Below are 22,948 nucleotides of genomic sequence, written 5' to 3' on the forward strand. Positions count from 1 at the left end.
AGGTCATCATGCTTTGTCATTTTTTGTTGGCAGGCGGACATGTTGCACTAGGTAAAAGGAGCTGGAATGAACAGGCCTTAGGGATGTGGTGGGAGGTGCTGGGGAGCACACGCCTGTGAGCAGGCTCAACCTTCTGGCCAGCCTGTGCCTTTGGACTGTGAACTGCACCAGTGCCTCCCATCCCCACGCTCTCAGTTGGCCAGGATGGCCAGCAGAAGCTGCAGCTGATTATCTCCCTTCCCCAATGCTGAAAGCTAGAACCAGCTGGAGCTAGGCATCTCCCTTGCTCCAGGTAGGCGGGGCTGTGATAAACCCCTTGCAGGAGAGGCTCCGGTAAAGCAATTTCTCCAGAGGGCAGGCCTTGTCAAGAACAGAAGGCTCTGATGGAATTCAGTATGGTTCCTTCCCCCGAATCTATGAGAAGCATGAGGGGAGTTGTCTCTGACATTCACCATGAAGACCTGGTAGAGCTCCTAGAGGTAAAGTTCACAAAAGTGTGAGAGCCCCCTATGACTGGGTCCCCATCGAGTTTTTAGTCTCTCTGGCTTGTCCACAGTGAGCCCCCACAATTCATATTTAAAGTTTCGGTCAACAACAAACTGCATAGGCACAGTCCCATAAGATCATAATCATAATACCATATTTTTACTGTACCTTTTCTATATCTAGCTATGTTTAGATACAGAAACACCATTGTGTTACAATTGCTACAGTATTCAGTGCAGTAATGCTGTACAGCTTTGCAGCCTAGGAGCAACAGGCTGTCTCATAGAGCACAGGGGTGTAGTTGGCTACACAATCTAGGTGTGTGTGAGCACCTCTATGATGTCTGCACAATGAAACTGCCCAATGATGTGTTTCTCAGAACTCATCCATGATGTGAAGAGATGCACGACTGTAATTCTCGGCATCCACCTGTTTCGCCAGTTTTTGGTGGAGCAGTTTGCCCCTGTGACCTCACTTCTCTGATGGAGCTAAGAAGAGCTGTTTAGTTTTCACTTTGTTCAGCTTTTTACTTGCCAGGATGCAATGGTGACTTGTGAACTCCTTATATGCTAGACTGGAAAACTGAGGTCTCTCTTTATTTTTCTTTCTCTTTGCTTTTTTTCCTTGATAGTTTCATTTAGTCACTTATTAAGCAAACATTTATGACACCCTTCCTAGACACAAGGACACTCTGCCCCCATGCTCTCTGTGGGATCAGCTCTTTCTTTGGCTCCTTGCGCTTTGGTTTCATTTCTGAAATGATTTTTTATCTTTTCCTTAAATTTCTTTTCTTAGTCTGTCAATTCTTACTTCACATGCTCTTACTGTCTAGCCATCTCTGCTCTGAGTGTCTTTACCTCCGCTTTGTGAACTCACTGCTTAACTAAGTTACAAAATCAATGTTGAAAGTACTGTCAATTTTTCTCCACTTTGTAGTGACATTTTCCTGGTGCGTTTTTCTCCCTCCATTGAGAAATTTTTATTTTTCTTCTTTATATTATGGATAAAATAATTACATTTTTTCTTAAAATTGCATTTTTCTATATCAACTATTAATAAGACAAATCCCTGGAAGGGGAAAATGGTTAATGTAGCTTTCCCAACTTTTATCCCAACAGTGTCCTCTTGCTAAATGACAAACAGTGTATGTTACATACAGGGAGTCTGGTGGTCAGGTTTCCTGACTCTCAGACCCTTCCTTGTATCAGGAGTGCCCATTGCTGCTGCTTCCTTCCTTCCCTACACTGTCAGCGGGGGCCAGCAAGGATGCTACTCCACCTTGCAAGCTAAGCCTGCTTCTCTGCAAGCCATGCCTGTTCTACAGCTCTCCAACCCCATTCCCTGTGCACTTTCCATGCCTTTATTCCCAGCTTCTCCTGGCACTGCCTGCCCGCTCTGCACTCGGATGTGCCCACAAAAGTTCCCACTAAGGCTGTGGCCCACTCTGCCTGGAATAGCTATCTGCTGATTCTGGGAGGGTAGGTGGGGTCGTGGTGATTCGGCCATGCCTGGACCCTGGGCTTCCTCCCTGCACACCATGGCTCTCCACATTTGTTCTGGATGCTGCTTGTTTTTTACCCAACATGACTTGTGTGTTTTCTGTCTCAAAGTTTTGCTAAAGGGATAAGTTGTGGGTGCTTCATTCATTCTTCTTCCTTTTTCTTTTGTTGAGACAGGGTCTCACTCTGTCACCCAGGCTGGAGTGCAGCAGGGTAATCATGGCTCACTGCAGCCTTGACCTCCTGGGCTTGGGCCATCCTCCTGCCTCAGCCTCCTGAGTAGTTGGGACTACAGGTGTTTACCACTGTGCCCAGCTAATTTTAGAGATGGGGTCTTGTTATGTTGCCCAGGCTGGTCTCAAACTCCTGGCCTCAAACCAACCTCCCACCTCCATCTCCCAAAGTGCTGGGATTACAGGTGTGAGCCACTGTGCCCAGCCTTCTTCTTATATTGTATACACAGTTTAGGGGAGGTATGGGTCTAGGTGGATTCCACACATCTGCCTGAACCCCTAAACCCTATTATTTTAAATCACTGAAACCAAATACTTCCATGATGATTCCTAAAGACAGCAACGGCTAGGGATTTTTAAGCAATACTGATTTCTGGAACCCACCTCTAGAGTTCCTAATGTAACTCTTCTAGGCTGGAGGCTGAGAACTGTAGTTTCTTACAAAGTTCTCTTGGTAACTGTAATGCATAGCCAGTTTGGAACCTAACAATCAGGGGTTTAGAAACCCTTTTTCAACAAGCGAAAAAGCTGTAAGTAAAAGACTTTTTAGGGGAAACCCATTGCGACTAATAGCTATGTTATTTTCCTTCCAAAATATCCTTATTCTTTGTATTTTACTTCAGGTTAGCCACAATTATCTAATTTTATTACATTTAAGATATCTTTGGCCCTGTAAGTGAACGGGCTCCATGTCTGTCTGGGTTTATAAGTGTGAAGTTTGAAATAAGTTTATAAGTTTGAAATATGTGATGTCATTATGTAAATGTTGCATGCATAACAGGCAAATAATAAGCATCACAAAAATGAATGTAAATATAAATACAATATTCACAAAAATGAATGTAAATATAAATACAAATACAATATTATCAAGGGCCCATGTTTGGTTCATGGTGGCTCTAACATGTATATCTCTGTCTATGCTGTTTTTTTTTGGTTTTTGGTTTGCTTGTTTTTTTCTTTTTGAGACAGGGTCTCACTCCTGTTGCCCAGACTGGAGCGTAATGATGTGATCTCAGCTCACGACAACCTCCACCTCTGGGCTCAATTGATTCTCCTGCTTCAGCCTTCCCAGTAGCTGGGACTATAGGCCCATGCCACTACGCCCAGCTAATTTTCGTATTTTTAGTAGAGACAGGTTTTGCCATGTTGCCCAGGCTGGTCTTGAACTCCTGAGCTCAAGTGATCTGCCATCTTTGGCCTCCCAAAGTGCTTTGGATTACAGGTTTGAGCCACCGCACCTGGCCTATGCTGTTTGTTATAATTAAGCTACAAGAATTCAGCAAGAAATCACTCTAAATCTGTATATAAATTGTCATTAGCAATTTGGACTTCAGTCTAATCCCTGAGAACAAGGTCATCTTTTATATCCTTTATATTCCCCGAATAATTATTAGAATGTTCTGAATACCGGGTAAAATAATAAGAATGCAAAGATTAGTTAAGGCAAGTTAATTTTTCAATTACATTTTTTGATGTGAAGTGTATTATTGGTTGTTATCATTAAAATAAAAATAAAAACATTTATGTGCACAAATGAGTCAAATGAGTACAGGCAGTAGGGTAGTTAGTTTATATCACAGAACAGAGAGACCACTCACCACAGCCTGTCACAATGACCAGAGCAGCAAAGAATCCTTTAAAACTGACCCTAGGGAAAGTTTGCTCTTAATAGTTACACATTTTCATAGACAGCTATATATTAGGTTAAATAAATAATGTTATAAAAAAAGACACACTAGATATTAAAGTTCAAACTTCAGGAAGAAAGCATTTCTTCAGAAATAAAATTCCAAATCATCTCATCATTGAAGACACAGAGCAAGACCTCAATTAAAAGGTATAAAATCAGCCAGGCATGGTGGCTCACGCCTGTAACCCCAGCACTTTGGGAGGCTAAGGCAGGAGGATTGCTTGAGCCCAGGAATTTGAGACCAACCTCGGCAACATAGTGAGACTCTGTCTTTACAAAAAATCAAAAAATTAGCCAGGTGTCGTGGCATGTGCCTGTGGTCCCAGCTACACAGGAGGCTGAGGCAGGAGGATGGTTTGAGCCCAAGAGGTCAAGGCTGCAGAGAGCTGTGACTGCACCACTGTACTCTAGCCCAGGCAACAGAGTGAGACTCTGTCTCAAAAAAAAAAAAGATATAAAATCTTTACCATTTTATTTTTTTGAGATGGAGTCTCACTCTGTGGCTCAGGCTGGAGTGCAGTGGCACAATCTCGGCTCACTGCAACCTCCACTTCCCAGGTTCAAGCAATTTTCCTGCCTCAGCCTCCCAAGTAGCTGGGATTATAGGTGCCCAACACTACACCTGGCTAATTTTTGTATTTTTAGTAGAAACGGGGTTTCACCATGTTGGCCAAGCTGGTCTCGAACTCCTAAGCTCAGGTGATCCACCTGCCTCGGCCTTCAAATGTGCTGGGATTACAGGCATCAGCCATGGCGCCTGGCCAAATCTTTACCATTTTAAAAGAGAAGAAAATTTCAGTCAAGTCTTACATCTCATAATCTAAGAATAAAACGTATCAGTGATTTAGACCCCATAGTCTCACCTGTCCAGCCAGTATAAGCAGAGCAGTCATGGGGATCAGCTGTCTTCAGCCCTTCTTCCATTTGCTGCAGAAGATCTTTAATTTTGGTCTGGATCCGTCTTACGAAATTATGAATGATCTGAGATCCAAAAGAAGAGACAACTAACCGCACAAGAATGGGACAATGTTGCAATAAATACTTTAAAGTCTAAGTTGTACAAACATAACAGACAGAAGTTACTTTCCTTGGACCATCTCAGTGCATCATTGGTTGGAGTCTATCTTGGTTTTTATAAGGTTACTTTTTTAATGAGATAATACCCTATTTAGACTATAACTCATAAGTAGAATCACAAAAAACAACTTGCAGAAATCAAAGAATTAAAAAAAAAAAGAAAAAATGGATGGATTTAACTATACAAACATTTCAACTTCTGTAAGATAAAGAACATCAGAAAGATGGTTCAAAAGTTAATGACAAAGGGGAAATACATGGAATATAAGATATAAATCAACAATAAACATAATAAATAACTAGACCCCAAATTATTAACATCCTCATACAAAAGAAAAAACAAATGATAAGCATACACAAAAAAATGTTCAATCACTCAGTGACTAATGAAATACAAATAAAAACAAGTACTATGGATTTCTTACCAGATTAAAAAATATATATATAAAAAGAATTAAGTCCCAAGACTAAGAGCAAACAAAACAGGTATTCTTATTCATTGTTGGCAGTCTCTCCCAAGAGAAATATGCAATATTCTTAAATAATGTAGCTGACAGTGTTGTTAAGATCTTTCCTACCTTTGCTGATTTTTTTTTTTTTTTTTGAGACAGTTTTGCTCTGTCGCTCAGGCTGGAGAGCAGTGGTATGATCTCAGCTCACTGCAACCTCCACCTCCTGGGTTCAAGAGATTCTCCTGCCTCAGCCTCCTGAGTAAATGGGATTACAAGCACCCGCCACCACACCCGACTAATTTTTGTATTTTTAGTAGAGATGGGGTTTCACCATGTTGGCCAGGCTGGTCTTGAACACCTGACTTCAAGTGATCCACCCGCCTCAGCCTCTCAAAGTGCTGGGATTATACGCATGAGCCACTGCACCTGGCCCACCTTTGCTGATTTTTAAAAAACTACTTGCTCTATTAATTGGTCAGAAACCTCCCATTATGATTATGGAATTATTTCTCCCTTTAACTCTCTCTCTCTTTTTGCTTTCATATATTTTGAAGTTCTGTTATTAAGCATAGGCAAATTAATGGCTAGTAGGTCTTCCTGACAAACCGACTCAGTTTCATAATGAAATGTCCTTCTGTGAGATTGTAAAGAAAATACTTTTAGGTTTCTGCACAATTAGGGCTTTCAGGGCAAATCCTACTGAAATTTGGGATTCTGGACTAAAAGTAAACCTTAGGAACTAAGGTTTGCAGAGTGTGAACTCCAGAGAAGTTTCCTCAACCCTGGATGTGCATGTTCACATTTCAAAGTGCATGAGGCCCCAGAACCAGGAGACATTTCTGACTTGTAAAACTGAAGACAATGGGCTCATCTTTTCCATACAGACATTTATGTACATTCTGAAAAGATTAAAGAAAGATGATGCTAATGAGACTCTCTCAGAAAGGGAAGGGGAGACAACTGCCTTTTCCCCTTTTATAAAAAGCACAGACAATTTACTTTCCTTCTTTCCTTATCTACAATACCGGCTTTGCCGACGAAGGCCATCATACCCTACCTGCACTGCACTGTACCACAGATGAGAACTGGGACCCGGGAACTGCCCACTGGTTATTTGTTGTCAGGTAAATAGGAATAAATTCCTGATTCAAAAACTTTTTGCTACATTCAGGACAAAATTAATTAACATAAGTATCAAAACCAAATACCCTCTTTACCTGCTTGCCCTAAGAGCTATTTTATGGGACATTTCACACATAGTCACTAAGTTTTCAGATGCCCACTGCTTGCTTACTTGGCCATCCATTCACTTTCAACCTTTTTCTTTATATTTAAAGTCCATCTCTTGTGTAACACATAGTTAGGTCTTTGTTAATTTATTCTGATAGTCTTAAGAGTCCCTCAGTGGACATGAGCGGAACCCTCTTCATTGGCAGGATGACCTAAGAGAAACTGCAGTTCAGTCAGCCCCAAGTGACACCTTTTCCAGTCCCACCATGGGACAGACCCCATCTATTCCTGTAGACTCACCTCTAGGCTGTATTTTTTTAAAACTGGAATGAATTCAACCCCAAGATCCTCAAAAACAAATGTCTAACTTTCTTGTGTAACACAGCATGGCTCCTATGCAGAAAAACATCAAATTCGCTTCCTTAGTCTTTTATAACCAAAGCAGAATAAGGAGGACAGGGCAAAGAAAAGAAAAAGAAAAACACAGAAACAAGAGGCAGAGGCAGGCTCAACTGTTGGCTGTTCTAAAGCCCCCGGCCCCCTCCAGGTTTCCCTAAGGATACTCCTCCAAATGACTGCTACCAGTGGAGAGGGCCAGGCCACTCAAAGTCAAACGGCCCTCAATGAGATAAACGGGAAAAGCTCCACCCGACTTGTGCCCTCTGCCACAAGCTCAGCCACTGGAAACGAGGCCTGAGGACCAAAGGGCTCCCAGGACAGAATCCCAACCCCTGAAAGCCTTGAGCTGAAGGGGCTCTCTGCTCCAGTTGAAAACAGCTCACCTTAAGTGGTGACTTGAAGAGATGGGAAAAATTCATCCTATACCATGTAGGTCTGAGGTGTCAAGGCTCTCCCTGACTGATGGAGATAAAGGATAAAGGAAAGCAGTAAAGGGGCTGGCCCCGCACCTTGCAATGGCTGGATGGCTCACAAGTCCTCCTGTAAAGCTTAACTCTTTCCTCTCCATTCCTTTCTTTAACAGAGTCTCTCTGTTGCCCAGGCTGGAATGTAGTGGCACCATCTTGGCTCACTGCAGCCTCTGCCTCACTGCAGCCTCTGCCTCCTGAGTTCAAGCCATTCTCGTGCCTCAGCCTCCCAAGTAGCTGGGATTACAGGCATGCACCACCACACCTGGCTGATTTGTGTATTTTTAATAGAGACAGGGTTTTACCATGTTGGCCAGCCTGGTCTCAAACTCATGGCCTCAAGTGATCCACCTGCCTCCACCTCCCAAAGGGCTGGGATTACAGACGTGAGCCACAGTGCCTGGCCCATTCCTTTCTTCTCTTTTCTTCTTTTTCTGTTCAATCCAGGGGTCAAGCCTTAAAAGGGAAAAAGTCTCTAACATCCTAACCCCTGATTTTGTCATTTTCTTTAAAACTCCAGCTGGTTACATATTATGGCCCGTTTTTGTGCACACTTTAAACTGATGGACAAGCTACAAGAGAAATTCAGAGCTCAAATGGTTGACCTGCAATACAGAGTTATGTAGAGTCTTCTAAAGCTCTCTTCCTCTCTTTTTTTCCTAACTGCTTTAAATCTGTTGTTACTAAGTTGCTGGTGCTAAGATAAGACTCATTATTTATGGTGCAACTAATATGCAAACATTGAAAACTCATTTAAAGTTAAAGAAGAAAAGGAAAAGAGGTATTTTCTGTAAGGAAGGGTATAAAAAGAAATTTTATAGAAAAAAAATCTTGTATGGTAAATAATTATCTTAAAGTAAGGTTGTTTTTAAAAAAGGATATTTAGAACAAGTCAAAGTCCAAGTATGTCGTAAATGGTCTGTGTAAGTCATGAAAAGGTTCATGAAGGAGAATTTATAAAAGGAATTTTGTATGTAATTAAGTTGGTTATAATTTAAAAAAATTATTTAGGCTAGTCTTTCTAACATTAATCCTCTATGTTAAAACAAGGTTTTCTTAAGGTATTAATCTGCTCTTAATAAAACTGCAAAAAGTTTTACTCAGAATTTTATAAAAGTTTCTTAAAAAAAAAAAAAAAAACTCAGAAGCATATATCGGAAGTTCAATGTTTGCTGTGTCCCAGTTTGCTGTGTCCCACTGCGTTCAGCTTTTTCTCCCCTGGAGGAGGCCTAGGATAGTAACTCTCTTCTGCAGTCTTTGTCAGCTCCTGTAACTTTTTCCTTCAGTTCTGTTATTGTGGCCTAGTGCTAAAACGTTTCTTCTTGAAGGAAAACATTAACCAATGTTTTCCTCTAACATAACTTAAATTTGTACTCCTGGATTTTCTTGATATTTATCTAAATTCTCAATGTAATCAAAAACGTCTCACACTGTTCCTATGAATCATGTGTTCCCCTGCTATACTCATAACCTCCTAACCCTAAACACACTCCTCCTGTGTCTAAATTCAAACACTTTTCCATCAAGTTTAACTTCCAGGTTAACTAAATGGACACCACTCTAAAAAAAGTCACACTGCAAAAGGTTTTTCTTTGCCTTTTTGGTAACTGGCTTTAAAAAAAACCCAAACTTTTATCTTCTAGAGTTCATCAGTTTCACCTTCAAATGATGCTGCAAATTGCATAACAATCTCTCCCCAATAATGCCTGCTACCTTTACAAATTTCCCTGGGATTCAGCTGAACACCAGTTTCACCCTAACATAATCTCCATCTCTAACAAGTCCCTTACTCCAGCAAGGTCCAATATCCTACATTTCACAATCCAAAACAATAACCCATGTAACTTGTCGACCAACTAACAATCCTAGGTAGGGCCAGCTCTATGACCTAGTCAGCAGGAAGCAGCTGGAAGATGATACCTTCACCCACATGCCAAAGATCTGTCACTGTTGCTCTGTCATGGGGGAAATGTGGAGTCCTAATTGGAGAAAAGAAGTCATGCTGGTGGGAGCAGTGGGAAGCAAAAAAAACCAGATAAGCTAAAGTCTGTCTTTCTTCAGGGTCCAGAACATGTAGCCCTCCTGTGCCCAACTTACGACCAGACACCTACAAGTTAGCTCACTGCAGCCTTGGCATTACTGGTACTGCACAAAGCTCTCCAGCACACCCCACACCACCATTCTATAAAACCAATCTCCAGCAAACTTTTGTTTCCATACAGTCAGCTTCTCTTCCGCTGGCCTGCCTGTCACCTCCTTGCAACATCTTTTCCTTCCTTCTCTAATAAATCTGCCTTTCTGTACTCAACAACTGTCTTGGTAAATTCTTACACCCCCACATCACCAGCCCAGAAAGTCACCACTCACCCACGACAGTTTCCATCAGGTATCAGCTCTGTTGCTTTTTTTTTTTTCAGATGGGGTTTCACTCCTGTCACCGAGGCTGGAGTGCAATGGCATGATCTTGGATCACTGCAACCTCTGCCTCACAGGGTCAAGCAATTCTCCTGCCTTAGTCTCCTAAGTAACTGGGACTACAGGTGTGCACCACCACAGCTGGCTAATTTTTGTATTTTGTGTAGAGACAGGGTTTTACTATGTTGCCCAGGCTGGTCTCAGACTCCTGGGCTCAAGCAATCCTCCCAACTCTGCCCCACAAAGTGCTGGGATTACAAGCATAATCCATTGTGCCCAGTCTGCTGTAACAAATTATTTTACATGGCGGTGGTGATGGTGGTAGTGTTTTAATCTTAAAATGTCTTAATTTGTCTTCATTCTTGAAGGACATTTTCACTGAAAAAAGAATTCTGGATACCAGTTTCTTTCAGGACTTTCATGTTATTTCATTCTCCTCTGTCTCCGTGATTTCTAACGAAAAATCAGCCGTCGGTAAAATTCCCTGTATATAATGTGTTGTTTTCCTCTGCTCCTATCAAGGTGTGCTCTTTACCTTTGTCTTGATTTGGGCTTCTTTGTGTTTATTCCTCTTGGTGTTTTGAGGGGCATTCTGCATCTATAAATTTCTTTTTTTAAAATTAATTATTTTTTTAGAGATGGAGTCTTGCTCTGTCGTCCAGGCTGGAGTGCAGTGGCGTGATCTTGACTCACTGCAAGCTCTGCCTCCCAGGTTCACGCCATTCTCCTGCCTCAGCCTCCCAAGTAGCTGGGACTACAGGCGCCCGCCACCACACCCAGCTAATTTTTGTATGTTTAGTAGAGACAGGGTTTCACCATGTTAGCCAGGATGGTCTCGATCTCCTGACCTTGTGATCCGCCCGCCTCGGCCTCCCAAAGTGCTGGGATTACAGGCGTGAGCCACCATGCTGGCTAAGAGGAATTTAATTTATGGTTTAACTTTGAAACAAAGATAACAGCCCTTTCCCAAAACAAACTCCCTTCTTGCCTGGGGACCAGAATGCCTTTGTAAGACTAACAAATTAGCCACCAGATTAGAAATTATGGTGTAGGAGTCATGCAACCAGAGGCCACAAGATTCCAAACCTCCCCAATTGCTCCTCAGGATAACAAACACCACTACTATAAAACCTAAGAATGGTGCTCGAGATATATTTTCAGACCCTGCCTTCTGATGCACCAGCTGGTGCCATACAGACTGGTAATCGGGCTCAACCGTTCTGTGATCCCACCCAGGAACAGAAGACAGCAAGAAGAACCCACTGTGACCCCTAAGATTTCATCTGGGATCTGACCAATCAGCACTCCCAACTCCCTTGTCCCCTCCCACCAAATTATCCTTTAAAAACCTCATTCCAAGTTTTCAGGGACACTGATTTGAGTAAAAAACTCCAGTCTCCAGTTTAGCTGGCTTTGTATGAATACAAATTATGATTCCCATCTTGATAAGGCAGCTCTGTGTGGGCAGCGGGCAAGCAGAACTCACAGGACACTGACAGTCTTCTCCATTCCCCTGCTAAGGCCATGCAGTAACTTTTAAATGCCATATATTGTATTTATCAATTCTAAAATATCCATGAGACTCTTTTTTTAATGGTTTTTACTTCCCTACTGAGATTTCCTCATTTTTCATGAATTGAAAGCATATTTTGTTTTATTTCATGGAGGAGAGTTACAGCAGTCAGTTTAAAATCCTTGCATACTAGTTTCACTATCTGGTTCTTTTCAGGATTGGACCCAGTTAATGTTCTTTTCTTTTGAAAATGAGTCTTTTATGTAGAAAAGCAGAATATGCCTCCTCAAAATCATGCGTGTTTGACATAAGGATGAATTTGAACTGAGAAGTAGATGCCAGAATAGCTCTCTCCCCTCCCCCACCTACCTAAAAGCAGGACTTAAAAATGGTGTCTCTCCTTCCCTCCCAACCAGGGAAGAAATCTTTGGAAGGCATCAGCCTGGAGAAGGCACCAGAGAAATCTACATCACAAACCCCATTTGTTTGCCATTCTATGATTTGCACCCCAGACACTCAAAAAGTCCCTGTCCTTTGTCTTGTCACTGCTCTAAAAACGCATTGCTCTTTGCTGAAGATGAGATATAAGCTGGGTTTCTAAGCCATCTCTGTGAGACACACTCATTCCCTGGGTACGTCCCACGTGTATATGAAATACACACATTAAAACACTTATTTGTTTTTCTCTTGTTAATTTGTCTTTTGTTACAGGGGTCTGTCCCAGCTAAAAACTCCGAGGGGCAAGAGGAAAACCAATTTTTCTCCCTTACACTATGTTCCTGGTTCTACAGATAGCAGGTAACTTTGCCCTGCGTCTGGAATGTTAATTTGTACACTGTTTTCTTGCTTGTATTGAATTGCAAATTCTGTTTCTGGGGCAGCAGCTCTCCTCTCAATTTCTATCTTTTGTCTTTAGCTAGGCTTCTTTGGGTCTGTTCCAGACATGCATTGTTCAGAATTTAATTGGATACGTACACAGACAAGATTTTTTGATCTCTCCTCTGGCTCATCCCTTTTCCTCATTATCTTATCAGCCAGTTATCCCATCTTAGATTTCTGGTTCCCGGAAAATGTGTTTTTCCCATAGGCAACCCCTGCCGCCACTGAGTGCACCATGTAAATGAAACTTAGCTCCAGGATAAAAGACACAGAAACTTCCTTCACAGGGAATGCACTATAATATACCCTACAGAAATTCACTCCTCCGCCCAAGTATGGTGGCTCATGCCTGTAATCCCAGCACTTTGGGAGACCGGGGTGGGTGGAACACCTGAGGTCAGGAGTTCAGGACCAGCCTGGCCAACATGGTGAAACCCCATCTCTACTAAAAACACAAAATTAGCCAGGCGTGGTGGCGCACGCCTGTAATCCCAGCTACTGGGGAGGCTGAGGCAGGAGAATCGCTTGAACCCAGGAGGCAGAGCTTTCAGTGAGCCGAGATGGCACCACTGCAATCCAGCCTGGGCAAAAAAGAGCAAAACACCATCTAAAAAAAAAAAAAAGAAATTCACTCCTCCTCCAATCATACACTGTAACGCGCTCTACAGAACCTCCCTCCTCCTCCAGTCACGCACTGTAACGCACTCTACAGAACCTCCCTCCTCCTCCACTCACTCACTGTAACGTGCTCTACAGAACCTCCCTCCTTCTCCAATCACGCACTGTAACGGGCTCTACAGAACCTCCCTCCTCCTCCAATCACTCACGGTAATGTGCTCTATAGAACCTCCCTCCTCCTCCAATCATGCACTATAACATATTCTATAGAATCTGGACATAATACAAAAAAGCAATTAAACTGCAGTCTGCTTATTCTCCAGTGCCTTTGAGTAGTTGCTTTTTATATTATATACAAGTTTTATAGTTGTTTTATACAGGGAGTCCTCCACCAGGCTCTTAGCCCATCATTAAAGTATAAATCCCCGAAAACACCTTTTAAGTTAAAAAAAAAAAAACAAAAAAACCCAGTATATGTACCTTCTTTTGTTGCACTCCAGCTGCATATTATATACCATAAAACCCCCATCCTTGTCTACATTTTTAAGTCATTGAAAGTAATAGCTGAGCATTCAAAGATGGGCAAATCTATTTTGAGACCAACCAATTGTGCCAAAGAGGATTTAAACATGCATATTTACAAGCATATATTTTTGCTGTAAGTACTGAATATGACTTTCCCCTTTGACATTATATTTATTAGTTGCCCAAGACTAAAATAGGTAGGTAAGACAACGAATTCTATTAAGTGACTAAAATATAGCATTAGCTTTCAAAATTGTATCTTTTCATTAACTGTTATTCAAGATAATAAGTAAATTACAATAATTCCTACTCAACTATGGTGGTAAAATACCTTCCCTTATAGTGAAAGCTGAGTTAGAAATCTAAGGCCAAGGAGAGCTTCATGAAAATCTTCATAATTATGCTCAAATAAAATGATAAAGATGGCACACCAAAAAACACAGTATCAATAATTCACCCACCTTAAAGGTGATATTATCAGTTAACTGGACAAACACATTCACTTAACAATCTTTACTTACTAGCAATGCTTTCTGGATTTGCCATTCCCTATGGTTTTGGTGATGTGCTTGTAAATGTATTTAACTTTGCTTCTGTTACTGAATGCACCAAAAAAACTAACTGTCTGGTTCTCCATCCAACTTCTTAAAAACTTTTTGACTCCATGTTAGTAACTTAGGCCTCCTGTGTCTTGACCTTTGGTTTCTACTGTAATCAAAGAAATGCAGAATCATTTGCATGAGAAGGAATAAATAGGGGATACCTCTTTAATACCTGCGGTGGCAGAACCCATAAGGTAGTTCTTAGCCCATATCTAGTCCCCACACCCTTCCTGCTTGTTAACAGAAATCTGATTATATCCAGAATAGCAGGGCATCCAGCCCCAGAAGAGACACTTGATTTTCCAGGCCCCGTTATGCACAAGGGTGGCCACATGACACAGTTCTGACCCATGAGACCTAAATGAAAGTCTTCTAGGAGGTTCTGGGAGGTTCTTATTTTTCATGATAAGAAAGAAAGAACTTCCCTAATTTTTCTCCCCTTCTGCCTGCTGATTAAAGTACCTGTAGGTTGAGTTTTCCAGGCCTAATGCACACTCTCATGCAGTCTTAGCTCTATCATGGTAATCCAATTCCAAAGCATATGCTACTAACCCTTCATTCCTCATAAATGATACTGGAGTTTTGTTTTGTTTTGTGTTTTTTGAGATGGAATCTCGCTCTGTCGTCCAGTCTGGAGTGCAGTGGCGTGATCTTGGCTCACAGCAAGCTCCGCCTCCCAGGTTCACACCATTCTCCTGCCTCAGCTTCCCGAGTAGCTGGGACTACAGGCACCTGCCATCAGGCTGGCTAATTTTTTGTATTTTTAGTAGAGACAGGGTTTCACCGTGTTAGCCAGGATGGTCTCGATCTCCTGACCTCATGATCCACCTGCCTCAGCCTCCCAAAGTGCTGGGATTACAGGTGTGAGCCACCGCACCCAGCCTACTGGAGTACAATTTTAAGACTTAACAATTGCTTCCTCCAGTTCCCTTTAATATTTGCCAAAATTTCATTGCAAAAACCATTCATTTATCTGCCCTTTGCCATAAGGTACTTTTTCTGGTTCCCCTTTTCCTATTTCTCATAAAAGAGGATTCCAATTTGTTTATACTGGAACGAAATTCTCATGTACAAAGAAAATTTATTATGCTGTAATTCTATTTACATTTGATGGAGGTTACTGTACCAGGAGAATTTTTAACTGGTTTGTCTCACTAAATAATGGTATTTTATTTACACACACACACACACACACACGTATACATATATATATATACATGCGTATACATATATACATGTACATACATATATATGCACACACACTTTTTTTTTCCTTTTTTTTTTTTGAGACTGAGTCTCACTCTGTCGCCCAGACTAGAGTGCAGTGGTGTGATCTCAGCTCACCGCAACCTCCTACCTCCTGGGTTCAAGTGATTCTCATGCCTCAGCCTCCTGGGTAGCTAGGATTATAGGCATGCGCCACCACGTCTGGCTAATTTTTGTATTTTTAGTAGAGACAGGGTTTCCCCATGTTGGCCAGAATGGTCTCGAACTCCTGGCCTCAAGTGATCCAACCACCTCAGCCTCCTAAAGTGCCAGGATTATAGGCAAGAGCCACTGCACCTGGCAATAATGGTATTATAAAAATAACTAACAATTATTGAGCACTTACTATGTACCTGGCACTAAATGCTTTACATATTTGAATTAGTCTTCACATCATTCAGTTTTTTAGGTAAGAAAACCAAGGCTTACTTGAGGTCTTATGACAATGAGAGATAAAGCTCTTGAAACTCTGACTAGACTGTCTACTTCTAAAGTTCCTGGGCCGTGCATTCTCTGCTTATTGCAAAATTTTTTGCTTGATTCTATATTTACATTTTACTTTTGGATGTTCAGGACTTACCGCCTTCACTCAGTCATACTATATGAATAGAAATATGTACCTGCCACATAGCCCAGAAACAGCAGGAGCAGTTAAAAATTTTGGAGGTTTTATCTCTTGACTCTGAGATTGATTTTTAGCAATTACATTGCAATCGGGAAGAAAATGTTCTTTTCCTACATGGTGAGTAGGCAATTTTCCCAAACAAGAATGCCCAAGTATATTATAAAGCAGAAATATATTGGAGTAGATATTAATCACTGGTTGTAAAACCCCTTGTGAGGTGTCACTGCATCTATTATTCCAAATGATACACAAGGCACATTTATGGCAAGATTTATTTCTCTTCCTCACAATGTTTTCATGGTAATAAATCTTAGAATCAAATAAAAAAGGTTTGTTCTTGGGGACGGGAGGGTGGGAAGAAGAGACAGAAGAGGAGGGGGAAGGGGGAATAGGGGAAGGAGACAGAAAGAAGAAGAAAAAGATAAACAGATGGCAGACAGACACTGGGTGATATTGAAGCATACAAATTACACCAGTTATATTCTTGAAAAACGTTTCAAGAAATTAAATTCCTTTTTATTCATGATATTTTTTCCATGTACATCACAGGAATAATTGAGGGGAATAATTTATTTCCTAATTTGTCATTTGCTAGAACATATACATATATTCTGTACCTCTCTGCCTCAACTCTAGATTTTAGAGAAGGTATGGGTTCAGTATGTTCATAAGCTACATTTCATATTGCATATGGAAAAAATAAAAGGTAGATTTTATAAATTTTTACAATTTTACAAATATTTTAGATGATATAATCAACACTCTAACAACTGTTACTGAAGATAAAGGATGAAATTTCTTTATCTTGGCATGAAGCATAGCAAACATAATATAATCGGCATATTAACAACTTCATATATGATAAAATACCCAGGACTACATATATTTTTGTAACTTTCAGATACCTTTGAAATAGGTGAGGAAGAAAGACATAAAATGTAGATGATTAGCAAATCTTGAGAATAATATTAGTTATTCTTTTGAAAAACAAATAATGCTTTCCATGTGCCAGGCACTGTTATTGGGACACAAAGCTGAGTAAGATTGAGTACTCCCCAAAATGTTCCTGATCTAATGAGACAAACGTAAAAATAATTACGATTGCATATAATAAATGCCTAACAATATCCAATATGGTATATTCAAGAAAATATATAAATGTATGTAGACTGATATCCGAAGACAATCTTACTTCACCCTTGTGGAAGGCATTCAGGAGTTTACTGGGATTGTTATCAGATGCCCACTCACAGAGGCAGGCAAGTGTGTAGCTGGGGCATTCAGAAGGGTGGAGAGGGGATGGAAAGGCATTGACGACCACTGTGAGCCCATCAGGGGGCTTCCTGGTGGACCTAGGAGACCCTTTCTTTGATGAGGGAGTATCGTCAGTGAAGCAATGTGTGGACTAGAAGGCCCTGAAAGCTTGCTCCTCAATGGGCTAAAAGCTGAGGAGCTTGCTTTGCAGGGCTGTCCACGTGGAGTCTGGTGGATCCTGAGCCCCATGAAAGGAATGCACTGACGCTGTCTAAGACTGCTGCTGCCCTTCACTGCTATCATAAAAACTCTACGGTGAAGCTACAACTATTACCCCCATTTTACAAATGAGAACTATGAAGCACAGGAGAGAGGTAAAGTAACTTACCAAAAGTGATATCAACAGTAAGGGGCAGACTGGAGTTTAGACCCAGGCAGCCACTCCAGACTACAAGCGCTAGAAACCTTTATGGTAGGCAGAACAACCCCCAAAGATGTCCTGGAACCTGAAACAGGTCACAGATCACAAAATAGGGAGAGGATGCTGGATTATCCAAGTGGGGCCCATCTAATCCCATGAGCCCATAAAAGGAGAGAACCTTCTCCTATTGAAGTCAGAAACATAGGGCAGAAGGTGAAATCAGACAGATGTGAAGTGTGAGAGTGACTTGATCTGTGAGTGCTGGAAGGACCATGTGGAAAGCATGGGCAGGGCTCAGGTGGCATTGAGGAGCAAAGGCCAGCCAGCAGGGAAGTGGGGAACAGCCAGCAGCCACAGTGAACTGGATTTGGCCAACAGCTTCAATGAGCCGGGAAGCAGATTCACCCTTAGGGCCTCCAGGAGAGAAGCCAGCCTTGAAGACGCTTTGACTTTGGCCTTATGAAATTCTAAGCAGAGGAGCCAGCAGAGCCAGACTGTACCTGGACTTCTGACTTCATTTTAAAGATGATAAATAAATAGGTGCTGCTTTAAACTGCAAAATTGGTGGTATTTATGGCAACAATGGAAAAAGAATACAACTTTCTTAACTAATCCTTCAAGTGGCTTTGGAATGGCCAAGCAACAGAGTCTGCCTGGGCAACTCTGAGAAAGACCCTGGAGGAAGAAGCCTCTCACAGGCGTCTCACAGAAAGACAGGAGCTCGCTGTGCAAAAAGCAGGGGGAGCATTCTGTGCTGAGGGACAGAGATGATATTTAAAATGCATTTAGGAGAAAGCCATGGGCATTCCTGAGGAAACAAGTCATTCCATCTGAAAACTACGGAATATGCAATCATTCTCTTTCTAAAATACTTGTGTTCTTCTCTATTTTTTATGATAAATTTAGTGCTAGTTTGAGGAAATACAACTGCCATACATAAAAATACAGAAAACTTTAAAAAGATTGACAATTAACTTGTAAAAAATTATGATGATCTTAACTACAAATAGAGGAGAGTGAAAAGTCTAAAAACAAGTGTTCAACATGTGCATAATAAATAGCTCCTAAAAAGAAATAGGTACGTTTGAATAGTTACGCATAAATTTAACATTTAGGTATGAGTAATACCTGAAATGCACCAGAAGAGCTTAATAAAATCATCGACTACACTCCTAATAAATGGGGTATTTGAGACACTTAATCTAATTTAATCCTCTTGATAATCCTAAAACAGCATTATCATCATGGTACGCATGCAGAAACTGAAGCTAAGAGAAAATAACTTGCCTACATTTTAAAGATGATAAAAATAGCTTTTTGACTCACATTTTACATATGTGATGATGTGCAAACTTTGCAAACTGTATACCATAAAGTAATTCTTTTCTTAGGAAAGATTTTAACAAATCTTTCTGCTGAGGGGTATGGGTTGGGGAAGTGCATTTCCTAATTCAGCTCTCCTAGGCTAATGATCACCTGTAATGTTAGACACATGAAGATATGATGTGATGTTATATACCTAGCAAGAGTGTGGGCTTGCTTTGTTCCATTTTGCAAACAAAATGAATAAAACAAAAGTCCCCCAATCCTTACCTCAAAGCTAATTACTACATGGGAAAAGCAGGCAGGGGTGGCGAAGCTATAACTTCTGACAGTAAAGAATTAGATGGTAGTGAAAACATCTACCTTCACTAGTGGTATTTTCAATAAACAGGTCCTTACCTAAACTGACTCTATCAAGATAATGCTATTTTGCAGAGGTGTTTGAAAATAGTTCATTCTGCTAAAAATAGTCATAGATTTACATAATCTGGTCTGCTTCTGTTTTCTTATTTCAAGCTCAGTAATATAATAGAAAATATTCTAGATTACATATCCTAAGCACACACACCTCAATCCAATTTTGATGTGTATCATAAAAATTCATCTGCTATGTATGCTTTGTAGGGGATATATGGCATAACCACAAGGAAGTTTACAATTGCAATAAAGAACCAAGGACAAACTGCTAAGTGACAATATATTAATAAACTGCACACAAGGGCTCAAAACATACATAATTACAGTTCAAGGGACAAGGAACCCATGGAGATAGTAGGATTTTGTGGTCAAATTATCTTTAATTATGGAAAGCGCTCAGTGAAAAGTTAGGTTTCATTTTGATTAAACAATTGTTGCATGGTACTAACTAAAATCTATAAAAGACAGGAACGTTTTCTGAAAAAGAAACTCAGTTTGTTGTTATATTCAATTCTATTCAAGCAAAATTTGCTCAAAACCTAGTCTGGCCCTAGCCAACTGCTAGTTGTCCTTACAGAGCACACTCCTCACCCAGAACTCCCAAAGCATATTACATAGTTCTTGACTTACAGTAGCCTGGAATGTCATCTAGGAGTCCAAGATGTAACATTTTAGATACAGAATAGCTTTTAAAATACAAAATTATATCATTAAATAAAATGCAAAAAATGCCTCTCATAAAAAAAATTTTTTTAAATTTCAATAGATTTATTCAGTCAACGAACATTTACTACCTACTGCGTTCTTATTTCAGTATCAAGCAGTGAGGATGTTTAAAAAAACTCCCTGGGTACAATGGCTTACACCTGTAATCCCAACACTTTGGGAAGCTGAGGCAGGAGAGGAGAATCGCTTGGGCCCAGGAATTCAGGACTAGCCTGGGCAACATGGCAGGACCCCAACTCTACAAAAAAAATTTAAAAATTAGCTGGGTGTGGTGGAATACACTTGCAGTCCCAGCTATTTGGGAGGCTGAGGTGGGAGGATCTCTTGAGCCTGGGAGGTCAAGGCTGCAGTGAGCTATGACTGTGCCAGTGCAGTCCAGTCTGGGAAACAGAATGAGACCCTGTCTCAAATAAATAAATATTTAAAAAATTAAAAAATAATTACTCAAGTATATTCAAGAAAAAATTTCTGTTCTCAGAAAGGAGTAAAGTTAAGTGGGAAAAGAAATAGAAATGAATTACAGTAAGCCCACGGTAATCATGAATTAAGTGTTCAGAGCTCCTGTTTGAAGTTTCAAGCATAAACTTACGAATCTGGAGACCCAGGCTATGATAGATGACAATTTTCAATCTTGCTGAGGCCCAAAGGTGCACAGCATGAGCTGGTAGGTTCTACTGTGGGTAGAATTCCCAACCTCCATATTTCCAAGTGGTTTGGTTATTCCTTATCATCTTACCACCATCAACAGGAGTTCCACGCCCTTTCAGAGATGATGAGAGGAAGAATGTATGTGTACGGAATTCAGAAATCTGGAAACTATTGGCGATCTGAAGAGATAGCCATATAAATATTGTACATCTAACCATATTTTCCTTAGGAAAAAAAGGAGACAAGAATAAGCATTTCTTTAAAGGGCAAGAAAAGTATGTATTTTTTTCTGCATTCCACTGAAAATATAAAATGTAAACAAATTTTTCATTATCACGTTTTATACCCTAATACAAATAAGCTATGTCTATAATAATGTTAATAGCTACCATTAACTGAACTCTTACTATTCACCTATGTATCAGTAACTATGTGTACCTAGGTACTAACTGTACTCAGCACCGTTCTGAATGTTTTAAATGTATCAACCTAATTAGCCATTATAACAACCCAGTGAGGAGGGGGTGGTTATATTACATCTACATTATTAAAAGCTTTAGCAAATACGTTATATTACAACTGTGTTATATTAAGAACCTCAGTTACTCTTTCAATTTAACCATTTACATCAAGTTGATGAGGTAAGAAAACCAAGGTTCAGTGTGTGGTTAAGTAACTTGCTCAAAGTCTACAAGTCATAAATGGCAGAAAAGTAGGAGTCAAACACATGACTATTAAAACTGTTACCTGCTCTATGCTACAATTTATTTCCAAAAGATGGAAAATGCTCATGTATAATATCTTCTTAGTTTCCTCTCCATAATCTTACCATTACCCTTCTATGTCAATATTTTTCCACATCAGGAACTGAAAACTGGCTGGAGGTTAAGTTCATATTAAAAGAAAATTTAATAAAGCTATATGTAGAACAGTTTTCCTCAATGCTTCTCAAATTTATGAGTACTCTGGCATGAAGATCTTGTTAAAATGCAGACTGCGGTTCCTTGGGTTTGGAGTGGGATCTGCATTTCTAACAATCTTTGAGGAACTGCTTATGATTTAGGTCCACAAACCTCACTTTGAGAAGTTGTAGAGTATACTCCCCCACCTTCCACCTGACACACACACACACACAATTTAGTTCATTTTGAATAAAGAGAAAAAAATTACATTTCTCTGGGTATTAGGGTAGTACTGATTTCCTTATGCCTCCATGATATATTACGAGGTTAAACAAATTTTAAGGCTTCAAAACAAAAATATGGAAAATTAAATAATTATAAACTGAAGCATTTCCAATAGCTCAAGATTGTATCAAATTATAGACAAGTTTTCCTGATTTTTCTCTGTGGAAAAAGTTGTAAAGTCCTTTGGATTGACCAGAAATTATAAAACTCCTAAAAAAGAACATGGAGAAAAGCTCCTGGACACCAGCCATAGTAATAATTTTTTGGTATGACACCAAAAGCTCATGGCACAAAAGCAGAAAAAAACAAATATTACTATATCAAATTAAAAAGCTTCTTTCTGCACAGCAAAGGAAACAATTCTTAAAATGAAACAGCAGCATATGAGCTGGGAAAAATTCCTTGAGCCCAGGAGTTTGAGACCAGCCTGGGCAACATGGCAAAACCCTGTCTCTACAAAAAATACAAAAACTAGTTGGGCGTGGTGGTACCTGCCTGTGGTTCCAGCTACTCGGCAGCTGTGGTGGGAGGATAACTTGAGCTCGGGAGGGAGCCACAATCTTGCCACTGCATTCCAGCCTGCAACAGAGTGAGACCTTATCTTGAAAAAAAAAAAAAAAAAACCCAAAACTATACAGAGATAGAGAACAAAACAGTGATTACCGGAGGCAGTGGGTTGGAGGAAGGAGAGGAAATGGTCAGAGGATACAAAATGGCAGAAATGTAGGACAAACAAGTCTAGAGCACTAATGTACAACATGAAAACTACAGGTAATAAAAATGCACTGGATGTGGGATTCACGCTTAGTGAATGGATTTCAGCACCTCTGGCCACAGAAAAAACAATTGGTAATTATGTGACATTGGGAATATATTAATTTGCCTCTCTATAGAAACCATTTTACTACCTATATGTGTCACATAACATCATGTGGTATAACCTTAAATATACAATTTTAAATTTCATTTTAAAAGAATCCTTCCAATCCATCA

The 22,948-nt window shown here is 40.3% G+C and overlaps 1 protein-coding gene across 2 annotated transcripts in view; it reads right to left on the reverse strand.

The window, feature by feature from the left end:
* LANCL2 (LanC like glutathione S-transferase 2) overlaps positions 1 to 22,948 on the reverse strand; it is a 70,317-nt gene that overhangs the window by 41,765 nt on the left and 5,604 nt on the right. The window contains exons 1-2 of one of the 2 annotated variants that reach the window (XM_055293114.2): positions 14,008 to 14,194; positions 4,775 to 4,892 (exon numbers count right to left, since the gene is read on the reverse strand). In XM_055293114.2, coding sequence (XP_055149089.1) covers positions 4,775 to 4,835 — 61 coding nt within the window. In that variant the 5' untranslated portion in view covers positions 4,836 to 4,892; positions 14,008 to 14,194. Of the gene's footprint in view, positions 1 to 4,774; positions 4,893 to 14,007; positions 14,195 to 22,948 lie in introns of those variants that run through there. The other variant, XM_055293113.2, reaches the window with a different exon arrangement.

This window comes from Symphalangus syndactylus, chromosome 9 (genome assembly GCF_028878055.3).
Source record: "Symphalangus syndactylus isolate Jambi chromosome 9, NHGRI_mSymSyn1-v2.1_pri, whole genome shotgun sequence".
In the NCBI taxonomy this organism is placed as follows: Eukaryota; Metazoa; Chordata; class Mammalia; order Primates; family Hylobatidae; genus Symphalangus; species Symphalangus syndactylus.